This window comes from Dendrobates tinctorius, unplaced genomic scaffold (genome assembly GCF_039654945.1).
Source record: "Dendrobates tinctorius isolate UK_male_01 unplaced genomic scaffold, ASM3965494v1 ptg000143l, whole genome shotgun sequence".
Taxonomy (NCBI): domain Eukaryota; kingdom Metazoa; phylum Chordata; class Amphibia; order Anura; family Dendrobatidae; genus Dendrobates; species Dendrobates tinctorius.
In genome coordinates, this window is record NW_027361810.1 from 36,513,520 (window position 1) to 36,537,816 (window position 24,297).

Below are 24,297 nucleotides of genomic sequence, written 5' to 3' on the forward strand. Positions count from 1 at the left end.
GCTGATGTAAAAAATTGGTCTGTCCTCGCTATGGAATCCTTCTCAGCGATTAAGAAATGTTTTATGTCTGCCCCGGTGTTGGTGCAACCTGACCCGTCCAAACCATTCATTGTGGCGGTGGATGCTTCTGAAGTGGGGGTGGGGGCTGTGCTGTCCCAGGGTCCGGCCACCCTTACCAATCTCAAACCCTGTGCCTTCTTCTCCAAGAAGTTCTCTTCAGCTGAGAAAAACTATGATGTAGGCAATAGAGAACTCCTTGCGGTCAAGCTGGCGTTTGAGGAATGGAGGCACTTTTTGGAAGGGGCGGCTCACCCTATCACGGTTGTCACGGATCACAAAAATTTGGCATACCTTGAATCTGCTAAGAGGCTTACTCCTAGACAGGCCCGTTGGTCACTTTTTTTTTCACGATTTCAGTTCTCAATTACTTTTCGACCGGGGTCCAAAAATGTTAAAGCGGATGCCCTGTCCAGAAGTTTTGATCCAGTGTCTCCCCCTGAGCCGCCGTCCTCCATTCTTCCCCCAGGGGTGGTAGTGGCGGGGGTCTCAACTGAGTTGGAACAAGAAATCCTAAGGGCTCAGGCCCTAGCTCCGGCAACCAGGCCAAGCGATAAACTGTTTGTTCCAGATGCATTGCGGCCTAGACTTCTGCAGGAGTTTCATGATTCTAGGCTGAGTGCTCATCCAGGTATCACGGCCACTAGAGAGGCAGTAGCCAGGGGTTTTTGGTGGCCTTCATTAAGGTCCGATGTCAAGGAATTTGTTTCTACTTGTGGCATGTGTGCCCGTTCCAAAAGCTCGCATAACCGACCGGCTGGGGAACTCATACCTTTACCGGTTCCTGATAGGCCATGGACTCATCTTTCCATGGATTTTATTACCGGCCTTCCACCTTCCAGGGGCAATACCGTGATCTGGGTGGTGGTGGATAGGTTTTCTAAACAGGCCCATTTCATTCTCTTGGCAGCATTACCTTCAGCAGAAACATTGTCAAGGTTGTTTGTGCAGCATGTGGTCCTATTGCATGGGGTACCCCTGAATGTTGTGTCTGACAGAGGTGTGCAGTTTGTGGCCAAATTTTGGAGGGCGTTCTGTATGAAATTAGGCATCTCACTCTCCTTCTCGTCGGCATATCACCCGGAGAGCAATGGTCAGACAGAACGCACCAATCAATCCCTGGAACAAATTCTCAGGTGTCTGACCTCCGCCAGACAGGAGGATTGGTGTGATGCGTTACCGTTGGCTGAATTCGCTTTTAACAACCGGGTCAGTCGGTCCACCAACATGTCCCCATTCCTGATTAACTATGGCTTTAATCCGCATTTTGGGGAGTTTTCTCGGAGGATTCCGGTTGTCCAGGAGCAGAGGGGTCCGTTCAACGGTTAAAAAACCTCTGGGCTGAAGTCCGGCGTAATATCTCTCGGGCCCAGGGGAGATACAAATATTTTGCGGACAAAAAGAGAGCCTCGGGAGACATGTTTCAGGTGGGAGAGAAGGTTTGGCTCTCCACGCGTAACATCAACTTAAAGGTACCATCAGTTAAGTTGGGACCAAAGTTCATTGGTCCGTACGAGATTATGGAGATAGTCAACCCTGTGGCATATAGGTTGCGTCTCCCCGCCTCCTTAAAAATATCTAATGTGTTCCATAAGTCTCTGTTGAAACCAGCAGGATCTGTCAAAGAGAACTCTGAGACTGTTGTTCCTCCAGTGCTGGTGGAGGGTCAATTGGAGTATGAGGTCGGACATATTGTGGACTCTCGGCGGGTGCGCCGCTCTTTGCAGTACCTGGTCCATTGGAAGGGATATGGACCAGAAGAGCGCTCATGGGTCCCTGCTCGCTCGGTACATGCAGATCGCCTGGTTCAGGCATTCCATGCCAAGTACCCGGGGAAGCCTGGGGGTCCAGAGGCCCCCCGTTGAGAGGGGGGTACTGTCATGATCCCAGTGCAGGTTTTTTGAGCTGCACACCGGGGGTTAATGTCTGGAGCTCTGTGCAGGTTTTGACCTGCACACTTGGGGTTAATGATTGTGGCCTCTTTCTGGTTCTGGGAGAGCTTCATAAACCCCTGGGTAGCTTCAATCCCTGCCAGTTATACTTTTGCCTTTGGCCTAGTGTGCTGACCCCCGTGTGCCTGTTTGTTGCTATTACTTGTTTATATGGTTCTGACCCGATTCTGTGTCCCGTTGTGAGTTTGCCTGTTGTTTTGTACTGTGTTATTATCTGTGTATGACCCATTGCCTGTGACCTGACTACTCTCTGCTCGCCCCTTTGGTACCTTGTAGCTATATCAGTGTACAACTCATTGCCTGTGACCTGACTACTCTCTGCTCGCCCCCTTTGGTACCTTGCAGCTATCTCTGTGTGTGACTCATTGGCTACATCCTGACTATTCTCACTGTCTATTCCCCTGGGTAACTTTGTCTCGCAGTTACTCTGCTAGGAATTGTCTTGCAGCTCCTAGCTCTGTGGAGTTTAGGCCACACCTCTAGCAGTCACGTGCTTCAGGTCCTGCGACTCTGAAGTACGCATCTATTTGGTTGCTGCCCACTCCACAGGTAGCTTTGAGCACAGTTCGCTTTACTCAGGACACGCGCACTGGCTCAGTGAGCAAGTTCAGTGCGGTGTCTCTGACAGGCAGTCTCTTGTGGCTCGCGGTCCCATGAATTGTGGCTCGTGACTATCTGCCAGATGGGTGTATATAGGTCCTGGTCTAGCAAACAGGTATGAAGAGTACATCTCAAAATGGTGAATTTTGCGAGTAGCCCTGCACAGAAGTGCAGATCTGGATGCACATTTACTGGTCTTAGGGGTTTAGAGATGCTTTAGGTATGGTACGCTGGAGGATGATACTAGCAGGTGCAGGATGTGGCTTGCGACCCTCTCTTAGTGCTAAATGTGGCTCTCAAGGTCAGAAAGGTTTGGGACCACTGTATTAGAGGGTGCCTCAATGCTCAGTTTGTTAAAATCATGGCAGTAAACATGCCATAAATGTCCGATAAACGTGGGTACAAACTTTGGAATCTGCTCCTTTCTTGAGAGAATGGTCAAACGACCCCTTCTTGCAGCAGCTCAGACAAGTGAATGACTGAGCAACTTACTTCAAAGAGAGTTCAAAAAGTAGCTGAGCAAGTTGGCTCAAATTACTCCTGCTGGAATTAAGATGCAATTTGCATTGCAACCATGCACACATTGACGCATATAGCATAAGCACCTTCCGACAGAATATTAAAAACCATGTTTATTTTTAAAGCTGGTTATGTCATGACACACATCTCAAGATTTTTTGAGCCATGATGAAATGTTAGTAAGACCACATCTGTATCTAGTAGAATTGGTGCAAATTAATTTGTAGGACCCGGGTCATCGACCAATCAGTACTTTGATGTAGAGTTCCACGCAATGACATAACTTGGGGGCCCCAATACAAAATCTCCAACGGGGCCCCAACTATCATGGGACTTTAATTGAATCAGTCTTTTCATATGTGCCAAAAGGATCTTTTGGGTCCTTCTAAGCTTTAGAGCTTGGGTGTGCGAAAGCGCCTTAACCCACGATAGTTACGCCTCAGATACCTCGAGGACTGTCTTGGTCATTAGGTCTTTTTTAGTACTGTGATTGAACATAATATGTCACTAATAATAACTCAAGGGATAAAATTGAGATTTGTTCTTAAAACAAGAAAAAGAACCAACTAGAAGAGTTTAGAAAACCGATGGGTGTCATGAATGGAACACATTCACATGTTACTAGTCTTAAATTGAGTCATCTCCTCTTAAATACATGTATTAATGATATTGTACCAGGCTTGCAGAGTAAAAGCGTGTTTCAGATAATGCAAAACTGTGGACAATATTATCTTTCAGAGAGATTTGGATATATTAGAAGTTTAATCAGATCAGTCAGGTTTAAAAAGTCTTTGCTGTTTCAATAGCGTTATGATTCTTATACTGTATACTCGCTTTAGAAAAATATCTAGTTTTTTTTATGAAAAATTAATTAAAAGTTATGGTTACTACATGTCTCATTTCCTTGCAATCTGCTGTTCACTGATTATTGTCAAGACGGATCCATCTATATTTGCAAACAAGCATATATAGTGCAGGTGTGGGTGCTCAATGTCCTTACTATTGCACGTACAGAGCATGAGTGTAAGTTGACTTTTGAGTATTTAGTTGTTAACAGATATCTTCTTTCTTTTCTACTGTCTTCTCTGTTCTTAGATACACAGCATGAAACTAGGCAAGTGATCAGCCCCAGTCATCACACGACAGATCGTGTGATCGCTGGGATGCAATATGGTAAAAGTAACAATCATCACTGAAACTGGGCTGATTTCCTTACAATGCAACCTAAGATACTGTGGAAATATGCACTTGAAAAAGTGTTTTTAACCTCTTAGGGACAGACCATAAAAGTAAAATATTAAATAAAAGTAAAAAAATAAATAAATCAAAGAAAAATATATATGAAAAAGTAAACTTTTGACTATAAATAGAAAAAAAAAACACCATGGCCCCATCCTAGTTACCCTAAAATAGACATGTAATATATCAAAATTATTGATATTCAGATGCAAACAAAAGCATTCAACCCATAGAATAAAAGAAAAAGTTTGTTAGAAAACTTTCTACTGTGTGATATATAACATGTAATATAATTAGTGGTTTCTACAAAATGGCAATTATAACTCATATTTTGCTTCATGGTCCAAAGAACAGAATCCCAGAATAATTGTAGCTTATTTATTCGGTTTTGAGCTGACTTTCTTTGTGCTTTTGGGGCGGTAGAGATGACATCTTGGTAATCGGGCCTAGAAACCTTCAGTGCTTAGTGTTTGATTTACTGTGCAAACTGAAACCTCAAAGTCTGCTGCCACCAAATCTTGCTTCAGATTTTTTTAAGACAAGGTAGGACAAAAAATGCGGACTGAGAGAGCAATGCCAAAGAGACACCCCTTGGACCCTCCTCATCGTCTTTTTGGAAGCGCTCACCCAGTTCGCTTTTTTTTGTCCTAAGGCCTCTTTCACACTTCAGTTTTTTGCATCAGTTCAAATCCGCCAAAAAGTCAGAGAAGCGGATCCGTTCTCAACTGATGTGAACGGATGGCACAGGATTCGTTTTCAGACGGATCCTGAAAATTAGGAAATAAAGGAACTGCTGGCCGGGGAGAGAGAGAGAGAGAGAGAGGGAGAGAGAGAGAGGGAGAGAGAGAGAGAGAGATTGATTTTTTCTTGTTTTGTCCGGCACTCAAAAAGAAATTCGGGTTAAATGAGTGTCTGGAGGATCCGCCAGAGAAAAAAACGTTGCAAGCTCCGTTTTGAAATCTTTGAGGATGGTGACGGACAGCAACTTTTGGCGGATCCTCAAAAAAAACGGATGCAACGGACGGCAATCCGTCACAATCCGCCATTAATGCAAGTCAATGGGGAAAAAAACGGATCCTCAAAAGAAAATTGAGGATCCGTTTTTTTCAAAACCTGGCGGATTGTGACTGATTGTAAAAAACTGAAGTGTGAAAGAGGCCTAACTTGTCTTTCAACAGTCTTGTCACCAGCGGGCCTGGGATTCGGTGGACGCAGCTGCAGCCCAGTGAGAAACTCTTAGTGTTGTGCCTTATCTGCACAATGTGAGTAGATGAGTGCAATAGCTCACATTTTTCCATACACCCCTTGAACTTTCTGCACTAGGAGCACTTTTCTGTCCTTTTCTTTTGCAGAATTTTTTAAGTCACTTGAGGAAAGTTGGCCACTCGCCTCCTCAAAAATATGGTGGCAAGCGGTGATAGTGTCCTCTTTCTACCAAGTCCAATTAATACATCCAAGGTTCCTTTGACTTTGATCTTGTGAACTTTGCTTCTAACTGTATCTATCAGCGCTGAGCTCTCATCTCCCATCTCCCGAGATATTGGTGCCGAGATCTCCATCAGCGGCAGCCATTTTCCCGGAAACCATGTAAGTGCTGGGGCTCTGGGCTTTCACAAAATGTCGGCGAAGCCCCTGCACCACCAAACACCCACAGCAGCGCACACTCGAACACCCCCTCATCTCAGCCTGCGGCATGCAGCAACACTCCACTCTTGCTTCCTCTAGCAGCGACCCTGGGACCCTGCTCCACCATGATCTGTAAGGTATATCCGCATTATAAGATGCACCCCCATTTTCCCCCAAAGTTTGGGGGTGGGAGTGCGTCTTATAATCTGAAAAATACGGTAAATCATGCAAAATTTGAATTTTTTTTGCCTCTCCAGATCCCAGTACATAATAGATATAAGATGTAAAATTAAAAAAAATCCATATTCTCACCTTACTGCTCACCATTCCAGCCCTTTTTCTTCTCACCGTCACCTGTCCAGTCCTTGCCGTATCTTCACACCACTGGCACTCGTGCTGAAGTTCCCCAGCCTTTGACGCAGAACTTTCAGCCCCGAGAGGGTTTTGGGCATGCATACGGTAGGTCACGGCACATAGTATCATGACATTGTAACCTTTCACAAGCTTGCACAAAATCCTCGCTGGCTTTATCAAAGCTGGAAATCCCGGGTAATTCAGCGCGAGCAGGAGTGATCTAAATATGTGGCAGAGACGGGTGACGGTGAGGAGCAGAGGTGGGGGAAAGATGAGTATAAGGATTTTTTTAACATTTTGATGGCTTTTAATGGTTCAGAAAATAATGGCCAGTGGTCGTCATTTTTCTGAATCAGTGCGGAAACAAATTACAAAAAAATCCACATTACTAATGCTACCGTAAGTGCACAGTCTGGATCCAAATGATTTTCTACAAAGATGTACACTTGACTATTAATACAGAACCCAGTCAGGATGTAAAATTGGATATGGAGGGCGATATCCCTATGATGACAGAGAAGTGCTATCATGAGATCACTGGAACATCACAGCTGCAGATCTGGGCTTGTATTTATAAGCAATGGTAACTCAGCATAGAAGCTTTTTTTCCCATTTTTATGCACCGAGGGGCATTTTCTGTATCACATTTAATAATTCTTATTTTCAGATGACTCTGCTCTATAGAGAACACTTGAGCATTCTAATTTTGGCATACAGCTGCAGCATTTTCTGGTCTCAGACTGTTCAGAGACAAGACTGGTAACATACGGATGATGCTTTGTTTTCTTCTTGAGTCTTTTCTTTATTCTTTGCCTGTATAAGAAGACTTATTATTTGGCAGTCATTGATGATACAGATTTCCTTTTGCCTTGTCTTTTATAATGGACCTGTCACTGGGTCAAAGTGGCCAATTTCTGCTCTTATTTTATTCCTGCTGCTCTTATGAGTACGTCATTTGTTGTATTTCAGAAAACTATAATATGGTTGCTTGCAGATTGGCTGGGGCTACATAGCCTATGCTTTATACTGAATCTGTACACCACTCTGTGTGCACGCTCAGACAGGAGCCGTGTGCTCCTGTCTGCTAGGCTGTACAATATTTGGAAATTTATTAAGCAATTGGTGGGGGTCTATTGATCTGGTCCCATACCAATTTCCAGGCAATTAAATATGCAAAAATATGTTTAAAGTTTAGTTACTCTAAGAGAAAAGGAATATTTTTAATTTTGTCTCTCCACACTCTAACACTTTGGACCTGATTTATTAAGGTGTTCATACCAGAATTTGTAGGTAAAACACCTTAATAAATCGCAATATTTTTGTAAAACTCGGAAGTTGCTCAAAAGTATTGTGACATTTGGCATTTACATGCCAGTCTCCACCAGCTACACCAATATGGCTGTAGCATGGAAGGTGCATAACTATATAAGCTCATCAAATTCATAAAAGGTTACACCAGTGGTGGAACTTACTACAGTTATGCAAGTAAGTTAACAGATGCACGTAATTCATTAACTAATGTGAGCCTCTTCATAAAGTACTTCAGCCAGTTTATTCACTAAGACTGGTGAACACAACACCCATCTTAATGAGTCAGCCCCTTGGTTTTTAGGTGCCATTTTGAGATACTTTAGAGTGTAATTTTTTATAGTGGGAGAAAGGCCTCTTTAAGCCTAATGGTGTTTAATTAGTGGCAATGGCAGCCATGGATAGGACAAGTCATCTACCATGTTTGAAATTGTTCCTAAGAGAAGGTCTAATAGGCTTCTAGTGTGATTTATAGAAATATTGCAGTGTGTTATGTAATCAACCAAGGGATAGCTTGTTTATATCCCCCTAATTGGGACTAAAGTATTACAGACCTCAAAATTGTACCCCATACTGAACAAAAAAAATAATGTATCCAGAGATGCCATTAGACTGTATGTTACAAATAAGACCAATTAAGGGGAAGTTATCTTCAGAAAATAACTAGGGATGAGCAACATGCTCAGTGATCACTCGAGTATCTGGGTGCTTGGATGTGCTCGGCACTCGGCAAGCATCAGCCAGTGCTCGAATTTGAAACTCGTATCCCTGCCCCCCATGTTTGGCGCCTGTTACACAGCCAATAAGCTTGCAGAGATTGCCTAAGAGGCACTGTAATGCCATATCCATCTTGGTAGTGGCAGTACTGTGATTGGCTGGCCGTATGACATCATCAGGGGTTATAAAAGGACAGGTGCCACCATGTTCGGTACACTGACGACATTACCAGCTTAGGGACAGTTCTTATTGGAGGCAGAGAGTTCTGGACCAGGGCTGTGTGTGCACAGTTGAACGAATCAGAGTCCTCTAGCGTTGATACTTGTGCTGATTCTGAAAAATCATACTAACATCTATCTGCGTTGTGGCACATTTTGGTGGTATATAATACTCCAAAAAAGCATTGAAAAAAATCTGTATTCAATTCCTCATTAATACATATTACATGCTTTGTGGTACATTTATGTGTTATGTAACACTCCAAAAAAGCATTGAAAAATTGATGCGGGTCTATCAAAGAGTTTGGGACTTGTCATCACATCTCATTCAACCATCAGGCAACAGAGATGGAGCACTTGCCTCAAAGGCTTCAAGAGCTGATGGCTGGAACCAGGGTCACGTTCCACAAAATGGAGGGGCAACATTGCTGGTATGTGGTGGGTGTGATTCAAGAAGGAAGGAAGCTGGATGAACCGTTCTTCAGGAATGAATGGGCCTGAAAGAGGCTTCCTGCGGCAGCTCAAGATGGGCTATTACCACCCCCTGGGAATTAGGCCCCAGGAAGCAGGTGGAGGCAGTTCCCCCAGCCTCCTGAGGAAGGGGAAGAAGAGGTGGACACCTGAAGAGGATTGTACTTTGTGCAAAGCCTTTATGATTGTAGGAGTACAGCAACTACACTTTAAAAATATTTGAAAGAGGCATGCCAGTTGTTTCCTTTCTGGGGTCTATGGATGACCCTCCTTATATTTTTTTCTGGCTTTGCACTTTTCAAAAAGCCTTTATGCGTGTAGCAGTACAGCAACTACACTTTAAAAATATTTAAATGAAGCCCACCAGTTGTTGCCTTTCAGAAGTCTATGAATGACTGGATGACTCTCCTTATCATTTTTTTCCTGGTTTTGCACTTTCTGCAATGCTTTTATGAGTGTACGAGTACAGCAACTATACTTTAAAAATACTTGAATGAAGCTTGCCAATTGTGGGTCTATCAAATGATGACCCTGATTATAATTTGTTCCTTCCTTTGCACTTTCTGCAAAGCCTTTATGATTGTACGAGTGTATCAACTAAACTTTAAAATTATTTACGTTCAAATATTTTTTCTGGATTCAATTAGCCATCTATACAGTATTATGTGCTTTATGTTTAAATTTGTTGGTGTGTAACACTCAAAGAAAAGTTCCAAAATTTTTTTATGGATTCAATTAGTCATCCATACAGTTTAACGCAGTTCTTGTTGCATTACGGTGGTATATAAAACTCCCCAAAACACTTAAAAAAAGTATGCATTCAATTATTCATACATACAGTTTAACTGGTCATTGTTACATTACGGTGGTATATAAAACTAAAAAACAAAAGGCACATTTTTTATGGATTCAATTACTCATCCATACAGTGTAACGCGGTTCTTGTGATATTACGGTGGTATATAAAACTAAAAAAACCTTCAAAACAATTTATGGTGGGTCAGATTTTTAAAAACCCTTGGGTTGGTACAGTTCACAAAATATTTTTGTTAAAAAAATTGTCTACTGTCATATATACTGTAGAACCTGCTTTGTGTGAAATTTCATTAGTTTGAAACAAAAACAAAATTGGCCTGCTACAGGTGTACAAATTTGGTTGTTAAAAAATTGACTATTGTCATACATACTGTAGAACTTGGTTTGTGTGTAATTTAATTTGTTTGAAATAATAAACACAATTGCCTTCTACAAATTTGGCCCATCGATAATCTCCAGCCGCTAGTATTTATCCCGGCGTGGCATCCCCGCCTTGTACCAGCACGTGTCATCATCGCAACGATCTCGCTTCTATGCCTACTTAAACAGTAACTACTGACAATTAAACATGGAGCTTTGCATGTGGACCAGGTGGAGATGGAGGAAGGCATGAGACAAAGAGACACTACCGAGCCAAAAGGGTGTTCAACCAAATATTAAGTTGAGAGTGCCAACAATATTGTCCAGCCCATTTTTGGAGTTTTGTGTAAATTTTCTCTTCAGAGAGGAAGAGGATTAAAACTCTAGTGCCACCTATTGGAAGTAGAAATCCTAAAAGTCAATGCACTAGAGTTCTAGTCCTCTTCCTCTCTGAAGAGATAATTTGCATTGCGGCTTTAAGTCTCTTCATCTCGGCATGCTTAGCATGTCAATCTCCGCAAGGAGAAACGATACTTCTTGGATATCGGTCAGACGCCTCTCACACAGCCAAACCTGATATCACACTTTGCACTGACGAGGGGCAGTACTCTGAAACACAGTGTCTGCAAATTGAGATTCTGGCTTGGCTTTAATCCTGTCATGTGACAAGGCTCGTTAAAGGGTCGACATTGACTTTTAGAATTGCTATTCAATTGTGGCTTTAAGTCTCCTCATCTCGGCATGCTTAGCATGTCAATCTCCGCAAGGAGAAATGATAAACTTCTTGGATATGGAGTTTTGTGTGGAATTATATGCAATTTTCCTTTTTTTTGTTTTTTTGTGTTGGTTCAATACATACAAAGGTAATAAACATGTGTATAACAAAACACGTGTAATTGCAATAACTTGCTGGGAAAGTTACAAACAATGTCCTACAATAGAACCTAAAGAAAAAAAATCTCCACTAAAAAACATGTAATTTTATGAGTTATGCATTAAAAATATCACAAAAGCAAATAATGGCACCCCCAAAAAAAGATATGAGCAGAGTTTGGTGTACATACATCCAAATGCAGCATATACTGCATAGGACATTAAAGGGGCATCTAGGGCAAGAAATTTAAATTAATAGGTGTATAACCCCAATCGCAGCAAATTAGCAACACCAGTCAAAGATACTCTGACATATGAGACGTTAATTGTGCAATTGCTATTAAAAGTTATTATAGCCCCTGGCTAAGTAGATAGGATTCAAGATGACACAATTGATAAAAATGCTTTCCCTGCTTTGCCGTATTGCCGCTCTAGACAGACCTCACTCTTCGTGCCTCTTCTTACAAGGAGCATTCAGACTTGGTGCCTAAAGCAACATCAGCTGTAAATTCATCAACCTTGTGAAGGTGCACTTTCTAACAAAGCACTGGCAGGGTATCCTGCAGCCCATAAATTAAAAGGGATCTGCCTTGGCTAAAAAAAAACACCACAGGGAGAAAAAAATGTGCAAAATTGGATTATAACGAATCAGCACTTGCTATCCTACAGCCAATACTACAAGACAGACAGTAATTACCTTATAATACAACAGCATTAAAACAGCTCAGAAAATGTGCTCAGAGGATTTTATATTAACTTGGCAGAGAGGATAGAGTAGTAATCCACTTAGAGCTATCTTTCATAGTCCCCCGGTCTGGATGTCTGGCATACTCTACATATATCTATTCGAACTCAAATGGGTCAAAGTAAAAAGGTAAAGGTCAGAAAAGTCTGTGTACTATTTCCCAAATTGACCAATAGGTTTACTAATAGTAAATATATTGTTTATGTCAGGGAGAACGGTGCTTAGTAGCTTGTCAGCCTGTACATGGATTTGAATTTACACAGTGGCCACTGGGTTGCAACCACAGAGTGGATGCTGGCCGGTGGAGCAGGCTATCAAAAGATAGTCAGGAAATCGAGTCAGGAACAGGAATCAACCTAGTAAAGCAGAAGCAAAGAAACCAGTAGTTTAACCAGAGTAACGTGAACTTTTAACTGGGACTGGAAACAAGAAGCTAGTGGTTTACATAGCGTAAAGTCTCGCCAAAGGTTTACAAAAAGGAGGAATTAGAAATCAAAAGGAGTAAAAAGTGGATCTATGCTCAATGCATAAAAAATATTTAAACAACTTCACAGGCATCTGTAACCGGTAAATTGGAATATCAAAACATTAACGCATCATGAATAAGGGTGCAGAGTGCACCACTAACATATTAATGTTTTGATATTCCAATTTACGGACCACAGTGCTTATACGCATTGATGCATGTGAAGATCTTTTAACAATGTGTTAATAAAATTGAAGATTTTTTTATCCGTTAACCTGGCTCCCCTTTCTACTTATTTTGATACCTATTGTCTTTGGCAGTAACTTTTGTTCCGTGCTCTGGAAGGATCAAACAAATACAGTGAGCTCACTTTTTGTTTTTCCTTTTTTCAGTAATTAGAAACCCAAATTCAGGCATTATAAAAATACATAAAGGTTATGTAGGTGCGCTGCCAATGAAGTTAGTGAGGATGCAGTAATTAAAATAAGTACCTTTTATTTAGGATCAAAATCATAAACCGGTTTTCTGCTCAGGACCGGAGTCTTCATCAGGTGTAATCAGCAATGGTATTGTCTCAGTTTGCTGACTATTTTGATAGACTGCTCCACCGGCCAGCAGCCACTCTGTGGTTGCAACCCAGTGGCCCTTGTGTAAATTATACCTGATGAAGGCTCCAATCCAGAGCTGAAAACCAGTTTGTGACTTTGATCCTAAATAAAAAGTACTTATTTTAATTACCACCCTCCCACTATCATTATTGGTAGCACACCTACATAAACTTTATATATTTTTATGTTTCCCGGTTCCCTTTGGTGTACCATGGATATTGTCTGGTGCTGCGCCTCGCTGCCTACACTCCAAGTCCTACAACCCCACACCACTGAAAATAACAAGTAATTTTAGTGCCTCCATCCTCACATGATTTCATATTCAGGAATATGCCTGGAAAGCACCATAAGTCCCAGAATATAAAACAGAACAGCAGCAGTGTCACACTGAAAGACCTACAGTAAAGTTATAAAATACAGAAAATGAATGTGAATGAAATACAGTATTCACTTGTTAAATGATGACAGACCCTACTTGAATGAAAGCCACCCACCAGAATGGCCAACAATGTATTACATTATCTTGCAGAGGCGTATCTAGGCTTCCTGGCACCCGGGGCAAGAATTTGGTTCGGCGCCCCCCCACTCCAAATCCCTCACACATTAACCCCATCCCCACTCCAAATCCCCCACACATTAAATAACCCCCATCCCCACTCCCAAATCCCCCCCCACACATTATGTACCCCCCACTCCAAATCCCCCACATATTAACCCCAACCCTACTCATTAACCCCCCAAGCAATAACCCCCATCCCTACTCATTAATTCCATTAATTCCTACTATTAATATCAGCTCATCCCTGTATACTAAGCCTTTCCTGGATATTAAAATGGGGGACCCCAAATAAAAAATAATGTAGGGTCCCCCTATCATTAATAACCAGCGAAGACTAGGCATACAGCGGCTGGCTGATATTAATAGCATAGTAAGGGGCCATGGATATTGGCCCAGTCCCAGACTAAAAATATCAGCTCTCAACTGCCACAGAAATGGTGCATCCATAAGATGCGCCAAATCTAGCACTTAGCCTCACTATTTCCACTTACCCTGGTGTGGTGGCAAGTGAGATGATAGTTTTGGGGTTGATGTCACCTTTGTATTATCAGGTGACATCAAGTCTAGAGGTTAGTAATGCAGAGGCATCTATAAAACGCCCCAATTTACTAACCCCATCATCAGATTGTCAAAAAATAACACCCAGAATAAAGTCCTTTGTTTGAACAAATGACACAAACTTTTTTATTGACTCTAAAATTATGCTCACCTTACGCCCAATCCACTGAAGCCAATATCCACTGTAAAGAATTAAAATAATAAACAACCATATTCCTCACCTGTCCGAGGAGAAGATAATAATCCAATTGTCCCGTGACGCGTCTAGCACTTCTACATCTAGATGGCAGGCTGCATTGTTGCATGATGCATTGTTGAAAAGTGAGGGAAGCAGCACCAAACAGCATGCTGCATATTTGTTATTGGATTGTACAAGTCAGTTTTTCTTGTAAATGAGTATATAGCCCCTGTTCTCCTCTCCATTATTTGTTTCTCGGTCTGTCTACTTATACATGTTTTGTATTAAATTTATAGCGGTTGTCTGGCCTTGGGATACAAATTTGCAGTACCTCGATGTGAATGCAGACTTGTGAAACCTCACGTCATGCAAACTGTGCACTGTAAGGATTCTCCAATGCCTGCATCGGGAGCTGAGGGCACTAGATCTCAAGTATGTGATTTGCACATGTGCCGTCATGGGCCAATTAGATGTGCGTGGCCCCACTCACTGCAAGTGTATCGACCAAGGCTGGACAGTCTAGTCTGAATGTGGCTGGAAGTATGCAAATTACATACTTGCTGTCACATGACTGCCCGCTCTTGGCACTGGTACCGGAGAATGCTCACATAGAGTGACTGCTGACTTGTAACCTAAGGCTGGACAACCCCATTAAGTCTGATCTATAGAAGGTTGAAAAATAAAAGTTCAAAAATACAGATAACGTAAGAAAACAGTAGTGTTTCATCCAAATATCTTCAAAAACAATACTATTTAAAGGGCAATGATTGTGCCAACAATGTTTTCAAGCATTTTCAAGGTAAACAGTGTTAGAGATTGAACCACACGCTATAAAATTGTCAAAATAATTTCAATAGGTTAATGTTATTAAATGACCACTGACCACATTAATATATGACTGATCACCACTCATTGGGTGCAGGATATGTGTCTATGTAAAAGGATCTGGATGTGACATAACTAAATCCAAGGCAGACACTGATATAAAGATAGACTTCTACCAGGCTCTGGGGTCAACGCCAATTACACAGGTAAAGGAGAAAGAGAACTGAACACATCCTATCTACTATGGAAACCATTCTCACAATCCATCAGAACCCTAGTTATGCCCTCTACACTGGAGTCTACTTCCTTCTGATCACATGTGTAGTTGGATGCCTATGACATTATGCACTCAGTGTGGACTTGTGGAAATAGCTATGGATGAACATACCATTGGTGCAACCTTTGCAGCCGCTCAAAGGTCAACAGCCAAGGGGGCTCACTACCACCTCCAAAGGAGGTGGAATTGTATAGTATGATAAGCTATTGGACTGCTAAAGACCCATATAGTGTTCTTGCACACGAGCGCTCTTCTATCTGTGTCCATTCCTTGTAATACAACTACACTAGCAACATCACTAGTACTACCAGGCCACATGGTTAAAAAAACAAACATCTCAAATAAAAATACATAGGATGCCAAGGGTAATAATATGAACTGCACTGCACTGTACACAACCTTTTAATTGGTGAAATGGTGCACGGTGAAGGAATGCAAATCTGGTAAGAGGTCAACACACAAGTACCTCTAACCTCCAACAAATCATCTATGCAGGAATATTAACAGATCCTACCCCAAAGAACAAAAAAAAATCTACTGAAGCACGGTGGGAATCCCTCAACTGGTCAAGGAGGTGCATCCTGAAGGAACCCAAAAATGATATTCAGGAAGGAGAGGAGGAAGTAATCCCCCAATCTGACCTACAACAAAACCAATGAATCATTGAAACCCTGCAAGAATGGATATGACCTTGATCACAGGTCATTACAACAAATCCTAAAGGGCCCAAAAATGATGTTCAGGAAGAAGAGGAGAAGATCATCACACAGTTGTTTCACCCGTCTCTATGCGAAAAAAACCATCCAGTAACTAAGAAACAGCTTTGAAGACTAACAAAAATCATTGGATGATTAAACATGTCTACTGAAAACTGCATATAAGAACATAAAATGCATTACAATAGGATTATAACAAACTAACCACCATAAGAAAAAGAAAATGCCAGTCTTACATCTTTGCTCTCTTCCAGATCTGACTCGCTACTAAATTCCTCTGTATTCAGGTTTTCAAAATCCGATTCTCCCACAGCGATAGGTACGGTTACGGTGAGGCTTGGGTTGTGTATGAAGGACATGTAATCACTTTCATCAATGATGTATTTCTCAACGCTGCTACCAATTCCACTTGTGGCAGTAGTTCCATTCCCATCTTTCAAGTAGTCAAAATCTTTGCTGATTTCCACAGTGGTGTGGTTGGATATGCAGCTGTCTTTTTGGTTTTGCATGTCATCTAAGGGTTTGTTTTCCTCTAATTCCTTCTTCTTTTTGACAAATGCATTTTGGATAAACTCGCGTACGCTCTTCTTGACATAAGCTATTCCAATGTGCATTCTGGCCACAGCAATTTGCAAATTATTCATTTCATTATCATCGTCTGTAGCAGCAAGATTGTCAGAGCTAAATGAGCTCAACAGCAAAGCTAAGAACAGGTTTAACACCTACGGAAGCAATTAAAAGATAAGTCGACACATCAGGAATTTGCTAAATTATTATGAATATAAACTAAATGCTACTTTTTCAGTCAGGTATTGAAATTGGAAAAATTACCCTTTTTAATTTAAGGCCCAACAAAAGTTCTGGGGATTCTTCAGTTGGCCCTACTCACACCTGATAATTTGGACCTCTTCTAGGAGATTGACATAATTTTAAGCCCTATTCACATTAGATTTTTTTCTTTGTTTTGTGTGTCCAACAGGTAAGCTACTATTGTACAGTGCCTGCTAAATGTATCCAGAGAGTTGTATTGCAAGATAGAGGCCAAAAGTGTGTCCTTTTAACTTCCATATATATGTTAGCATAGTGCAAAAAAAAGCCCAGCAAAGAAAAAAGTTCATGTTGAGCTGGACAAATGATGTAATACTGACGGCAGAGTAGAATAAGACTTTAATTTTTTAATTTCACCTTTCCGTTGCAGAGATATTAGCAATCAAAGCATTGGCACCTAAAGAGTTAACTTTAGTTAAGTCCAAGGGGATGTTACAGATAGTTTTCACTTAGGCCTTGCACTTCTTCCACCTGTATAAGTTGCTATCTGATGAGACCCACTTGGACTTAGGATTTGGGTGTTATCAGACAGCAGCTCATACAAGGGTAAAAAGTGCACGGACCTAGTGAAAACTATATATAACACCCAGTTGGACTTAACTAAAGTTAACTCATTAGGTGCCAATACTGTGATTGCTAATATCTCCGCAACGGGAGAGGTGATTTAAAAAAATAAGTTTTATTCCACTCTGCTCGCACTATTACACCTTGTATCCAGCTAAACATGAAAAAATTGTTGAAAGGTCTTTTAAATGCATATGCCATTTTATAGAATTCACTGTACGCTTTGGTTGAATTGATGCCACTTTAGACTATCCGGATCCATTAACTGACAGTGACATGCATCACCTATAGACTTTGATGGCATCTGTTTAATGGTTTTGTCATGAAAAAGTTCACCGAGCATCTGGTAAATGGATCTCACCTAAGCCCCATTTCAAATTATGGGAAAGCGTCCAATATATGTGTTAAAGTTGTCAATTGGGTTCTATTACCAGATAGACTAAAAGGTGATTGCCTGAGCAGTATGCCACCAAAAAAGTATGCAACAGTGTAGTAGACTATGATTTTCTAGTAACGATAAGTATCTGTTAAAGGAGTAATCTCATGTTCATACATTGGTAAGATTGTATAGTGCTTGTAACAAGCAATTTTGCAATTTACCCCTGCTGACCCAGTGTGGCCGATTACTTAGGCAAGGAGAGCATGGCACAAGGAGACTTTATGTCAGCTTGTTACCATCTCTTGATCTGGTCAGATTCAGTCTCCCTGTACGTTAAAACCACAAGCCACACCAAGACATAGAATTACTTCCCCTACCATGGCTCATTCACTGAAAAGTTGATACAGGAATAACCACTTTTCGCATGCACAAGCACACCTAAAGCATGCCATTTTCAGGAATGTTCTTCAATGACAAAACTTACCACTAAATTTCCGATGACCATCACCATCAGGAACACTGTTAAACACATAGATTGTCCTGCCACCTCCATACAGTCCCACATGGTCTCAATCCATTCTCCACATAGCACTCGGAATACAATCAGGAAGGAGTGGAAGAAGTCATTCATGTGCCAACGAGGAAGAGTACAAGTATCGGGAGCAATCTTACAAACACATTCCTTGTAGCTTTTACCAAACAGCTGCATGCCAACTACGGCAAAGATGAACACTATGATGGCCAACACCAAGGTCAGATTTCCCAAAGCTCCCACCGAGTTACCGATGATCTTGATCAGCATGTTGAGGGTTGGCCATGATTTTGCCAATTTGAAGACACGAAGCTGAAGGAGAAAAAGTAAAGTGTTACTCTTAATTTTTACATGCTTGATTTCAGCTGCATTGCTTTCAGGTCATAAGGGATGGATGGCTACATTGAATCACTTTGGCTAAGAAATAAAATATTACAAAAAGGATTCAGACTGGTTTTAAATTAGAAAAAGAGTTATTACTATTCTTACACCCAGGCAATCCCCCACAGCTCCAGCTCTGATACTTACCTTGTCCACACGAATCATTGCTTTCAATACAATCTTGCCCATTCAGCCAAACATTAGCTGAAAAAACTAACTGCTTGATCCAGTGATTACAAGCCGAGACCAGTGGGGACTGGGTAAATGCTAAAATGGGATATTGTAAAGGGAGGCATTGGTGATAAAACCCCTTTAAAAGGATTGACTCACATCTCAGCTGTTTGCTAAGGCGTGTATCTGGCTGCAGAGGTCAAGTGACTGGCACATGAAGTCATCAGATGAGTCTCGGATGGCATTATGTTCCAGTTACCTGACCACTGCAGCCAATCACAGAATTTAGTGGTCAGGTGAATGAATGTCATTGCTTCCTGTCTAGAAGTAGCCTTCACTAGATCCACAGAAATTGATGTGAGGGAGTATGCATCATTTTATTGCTTTAACCCCTTAATGACAGTTAATACGTCTTTTAACTGACCTGAGATATAAGAGAATATCATCCCCATACAGGTGACAATCGAGCAGCTATCGGCCGTACACTATAGCTGACAACTTGCTGTATCACAAGCGATCAGTGTTGGCACCGTCCATATCTGTTTATCACCTTAGTTGCTGCTCTCAAAAGTGACTACATCAAATAAATGCTTAATAGATTGTGGGGGCTTCCGCTTTAATCTAAGTGACACACCGAGATCATGATTGTGTGGTCCTGATGTTTGCCCTAGCAGTTCATGGCCAAATAGCGGCCTTAGAGTCTCCCAGCTAAAGCGGTCAGTTCAGAAGCTAGCGAGATTTAGGTGGTAAACAAACACTTTTTCATTCCTGCTATACCACTTTGCATTAATTCCTGAAAATCACCTGAAGGATTGATAAACTATCTGACAGCAGTTTTCATTATGTCAGGGGGTGCTGTTTTTAAAATGATATAACTTTTGGGGTTTTCCAATATATAGAACCCCCAAAGTCACTTCAAACCTGGATAGGTCCCTCAAAAAATAAATTTTGTAAATTTCCTTGAAAAAATGAAAAATTACTGCTACATTTTTAAAACTCCTAAAAGGCTAACAAAATAAATTAGCGGTTTAAAAATAGTGCTGATGTAAGGCAGACATGTGGGAAATGTTATTTATTAATGTTTTTGTGTGGTATGACTATCTGGATTAAAGGGATAATCATTCAAACTTTCAAAACTGCAATTTTTTTACATTTGTGTCAAGTTTCTGATATTTTTTATAAATAAACAAAAAACATATCAACCTAAATTTACCATTATCAGAAATTATAACGTGTCACAAAGAAACAACCTCAAAATCACTGGGATTTGTTGAAGCGTTCCAGAGTTATAACCACATAAAGTGACATTGGTCAGAATTTAAAAAATTGTCCCCATCACTAAGGGGTTAAAACGATCCATGCTGTTTCCAAAAAGCTTTTAGGCATCAGAAAACTCCTTTAAACTAGTTTTACAAACATCAAAAATGCAATATGTCACCCTTCTAAACAACAGAAATGCCAGATCCTAGATTTGCATTTTTATGTCGTCACAATGCCCAACTTTGGTCTTATTGGAGTATATATTTTATTCAAATTAGATGTTAGAAATTAGATGTCATATGTGTTTGTAAAAACAATGACTTTTTCTTTTTTTGTCAATATTCTATAAAACTCTGGTGAAGTACCCTAGAGACATTTTTTCTTCAGTCTCTCTAATAACAGCCCTGAACTTTAAGGCTGTAAGACTTATCTTGGTGGCCACCTCACCACTGTCCTTCTTGAACAGTCTCTCAATTTTTAAAGATTACTCTTGCAAATTAATGACTCTGCCTTAGTCTTTACATTCTTTACAAAGGTCATTCCAGTGTCCTGTAAATGTTTATTTCCATCATATCACTAGTAACTGATAATTATTCCGAACAATCATTTGCATACATTTGATAAACTTACCAATCTGAATGATCTGAGAACTGACAACCCTTCGACATTCGAAAGACCGAGTTCCATCAAACTGAGGGAAACAATAATACCATCAAATATGTTCCATCCGACTTGGAAATAATAATATGGATCAAGGGCAATCAGTTTAAATACCATTTCAGCTGTAAAAATACCTGTAAAGACCTTTGAAAAAAAAATGGCACATTTAATTATAAAATATATATATTTCATGCATGAATCCAAACACATATAAAAGCTAATAAGCAAAAGCTGGATTTTCCTATGGCTCTACTTAAAAAAAAATGTGATGTGATGCACATTCGTATTTTGTATGGTTAGAAAATACGAATGCATTGTAAAATAAGCCTCTATCTATGTGTTACTCAACTCTCACTCACAACCGCCTCAATCAGCTGATTACCAGTAGAATTTCACCTTGAAAATGGATTGTTATTTATTTGACAGCCTATTTCAAAGGGTTGACTCATGTAGTGAAGCTAACCCATTATCTGGTGTGAAAAGTGAATTAAAAAGGACTTGTCACTTGCTCAATAAATTTGAATTAAATACCTTGTAAAAATCCCTGAGCTCTCCTGATCATGACACGCTTTTCCATTTTGCAGTGTGTCATTCCATTGCAGAGTTATTTACATTTGTTTAATCTGTAGGGCAGTATGAGAAATCTCTGCTTTGTAGTCCAACAAGGCATATTTTTCATAGTCTTCTCTGGGGACGTGCACTTTCACCACACTCTCCCAGATGCTGCCAATCACAGCTCGGCAGCTGATCTAGCAATCTATCTGTCTCAGGTGCTGCAGTGTTGTGATTGGCAGCATCTGGAAGGGAAAAAAGCAGAGACCTACAGAAAAGACTGTGAAAACTCTACAAGCAGAGATTTCACATAATGTGCTCAAGAAGATGCAAATGTGAATTTCTCTGCAATGGAGCAGTGCAACGTAAAACAGAAAAGTGAGACAGAATCCGGAGCTCAGGAATTTTTTACAAGGTATTTCACTCATCTTTTTTTTTAGCACGTGACATATTCTCTTTAAAATAGTGAGATAAATGTTTAGAAAAAGGGATTCCAATATATGGGACACTCTATAAATATTTATTTGGTTCGGAAGTTTAAAAAAGTTCTACAATTGTAGCACAGGTCACTTAGGTATTTTGTGATTGTACAAAAATAGAATAAAATGTCAATTTTTTAAAATGTTTTACCTCTAAATCTTTTTAAATCATCATAAAACCCAGTAAAACATATTCAGAAAAATGATAGTCTGAAGAAAAGAAGAATCCCATACTGTAAATACTGTAGCTCCTAAATTTCGCAGTAAGTGCGTTGATTTGTCATTTTGATATTTTCAGAGGTACCTTACTAAATGACAATCTATTTAATAATTAATCTCTTCAAAGTACACGAAAGGGAGAATAAACAACGAAACTGACAACCTCAGCCAAAGTGTGGTTGCTAATTACTCGCCACACAAAGTGCATTGTGGTCTATTAATTTTTCATGCCTTTGGTATAAAAGGATAAAACATTGCGCAAAATCTTTGCTGGCAGATGAGGAAATGAAAACTTTTAGTGAGGATTCTGGATAATCCGAAGACATGATCCAACATTACAGGGGTCGGAGCTCTGCTTTACTTCCTCTGTGCTCCATTACCCACACACATAAATAGCAGAATTTTAGGAGTCCACAGTCACTAATATAGGTATTGATCTCAATTAAGTCTCTAAAGATATCAATAAGAGCAGCGTACACTTCAATGGATTTTAGGACCTTATACAAAGCAACCCTTTTTCGAATGTGCCGATGCCGGTGATCAATGGATCCTTGTTGGCAGCGGCATAACTTCAAGCTCATGGGCCCCAATGTAAAAATGCCAACGGTGACCAAATTATTGCAAATCTTTAATAGTATTGTTCCTTTTATATAGGTTCCCTAGGCTCCAGGGCCCTTGTATGATCTCCTGCCCTATTGTAGTTGCGCCTCTGTCTAAGGGTCATGCCCTGGTAATCCCCGACACACAAGTTATTCTGCCAGTGGAAGCTTAATAAACGGGTGTCTATATAATTTAAAGATTATTTGAACCTGCCAGAGTGGGAGCTTCGTATCCAGACAAGATCTCTGAACTCATAAATGGGTTCTTGAGTTGGGACTTATTGTGTTCAGCTATCTGTATAGCAGAAAGGGAGTGAGATACTAGTGTATACTCTTATACTTCAGCAAAAATCACCAATATACACATCTTAGCTAAACATCATGGTCAGCAGTATGGTAAGGACTCAGGATATAGAATGGTGCTGCATATCAAAACTTGTGGCAAGCTCATGGTAATTTGAGTCAGTACTGCCTCCAGCCCCTTCTGCTCTTCCCTTCCATATTTTTCTGCAACGACTATCTGTTACTCTGCTCTAAGCATAGTCGGGTCCATTTTTTCTGCTAAGTTTGTAACCCAAGCTACAGTTCCACCCCTGAGTAAGCCACAGAGAATGGCAACCGGAAAGCTTAAGATACAAACATAATTTCCCTGGTCAGAGCTCAAACTACCAAGTACCAAACTGCTTCTAGCAATGTAAGTATTAGAAATAATTTTATTACAATACCTAGTGATTTTTTGGGAGAAACATAGGGGTGTTGCTCTAACTTGACATATTTGGGAGCAATGAACCTCTGATCTAATTACAGTACTTGGAGTTCAGGCGGCGCTTGTTTTGGGCAAGAAAGTGCTGTCAATCAGAATCCAATAAAGTCCCCAAAATGCAAATTGAGGGGGGTATAACAATCAATGGAGCCCTTGGCCATCTCAAAGGTTTCCCGATTGAGCCCTTGGCCATCTCAAAGGTTTCCAGATTGAGCGCTTGACCATCACAAAGGTTTCCTGATTGAGTCATTGGCCATCTCAAAGGTTTCCCGATTGGGCCCTTGGCCATCTCAAAGGTTTCCCGATTGTGCCCTTGGCCATCTCAAAGGTTTCCCGATTAAGCCCTTGGCCATCTCAAAGGTTTCCCGATTAAGCCCTTGGCCATATGAAAGGTTTCCCGATTGAGCCCTTGGCCATCTCAAAGGTTTCCCGATTAAGCCCTTGGCCATCTCAAAGGTTTCCCAAAGCCCCCTCATTTGCATTTGGTTTAAAAGTGATTTCCTTTTCAAGTGCTCTACTACTGAATTATATAGTGCTAGCATGATTGTTTTAAGTCCTATATCCTCTATATAACCGTACATATAGTTTATCATGCATTGCGGGGGAGACAAACTCCCTTTAAACTTGTTGTAAGCCAGTGTGAACTGTGTACTATGCAATATTACATGCAGATAAAAAGTATTGTAGAACAATATTTTGCCCTGACGATACATGGATTTGTTGTCTGCTGACATTTCTCTGTGCACAGCATCAAGAACTGCAGGATCTGCCATATAAGCATTTTGTGCCTTTCTACATGTCATAATTAAAGGTGACCTCTGCCATCCCAGTACAGCCGCAGAAATAAATAGGGCAATATTCTAGATAA

General features: G+C 40.6%; 1 protein-coding gene across 3 annotated transcripts in view; it reads right to left on the reverse strand.

Annotated features, from left to right (window-relative positions):
• LOC141049367 (sodium channel protein type 2 subunit alpha-like) overlaps positions 1-24,297 on the reverse strand; it is a 262,445-nt gene that overhangs the window by 52,235 nt on the left and 185,913 nt on the right. For all 3 annotated transcript variants that reach the window (XM_073545763.1, XM_073545762.1, XM_073545761.1), the window contains 3 exons: positions 20,788-20,961; positions 18,298-18,657; positions 16,279-16,764 (listed from right to left, as the gene is read on the reverse strand). In XM_073545763.1, the coding sequence (XP_073401864.1) occupies positions 16,279-16,764; positions 18,298-18,657; positions 20,788-20,961 (1,020 nt within the window). The remainder of the gene's footprint in view (positions 1-16,278; positions 16,765-18,297; positions 18,658-20,787; positions 20,962-24,297) is intronic.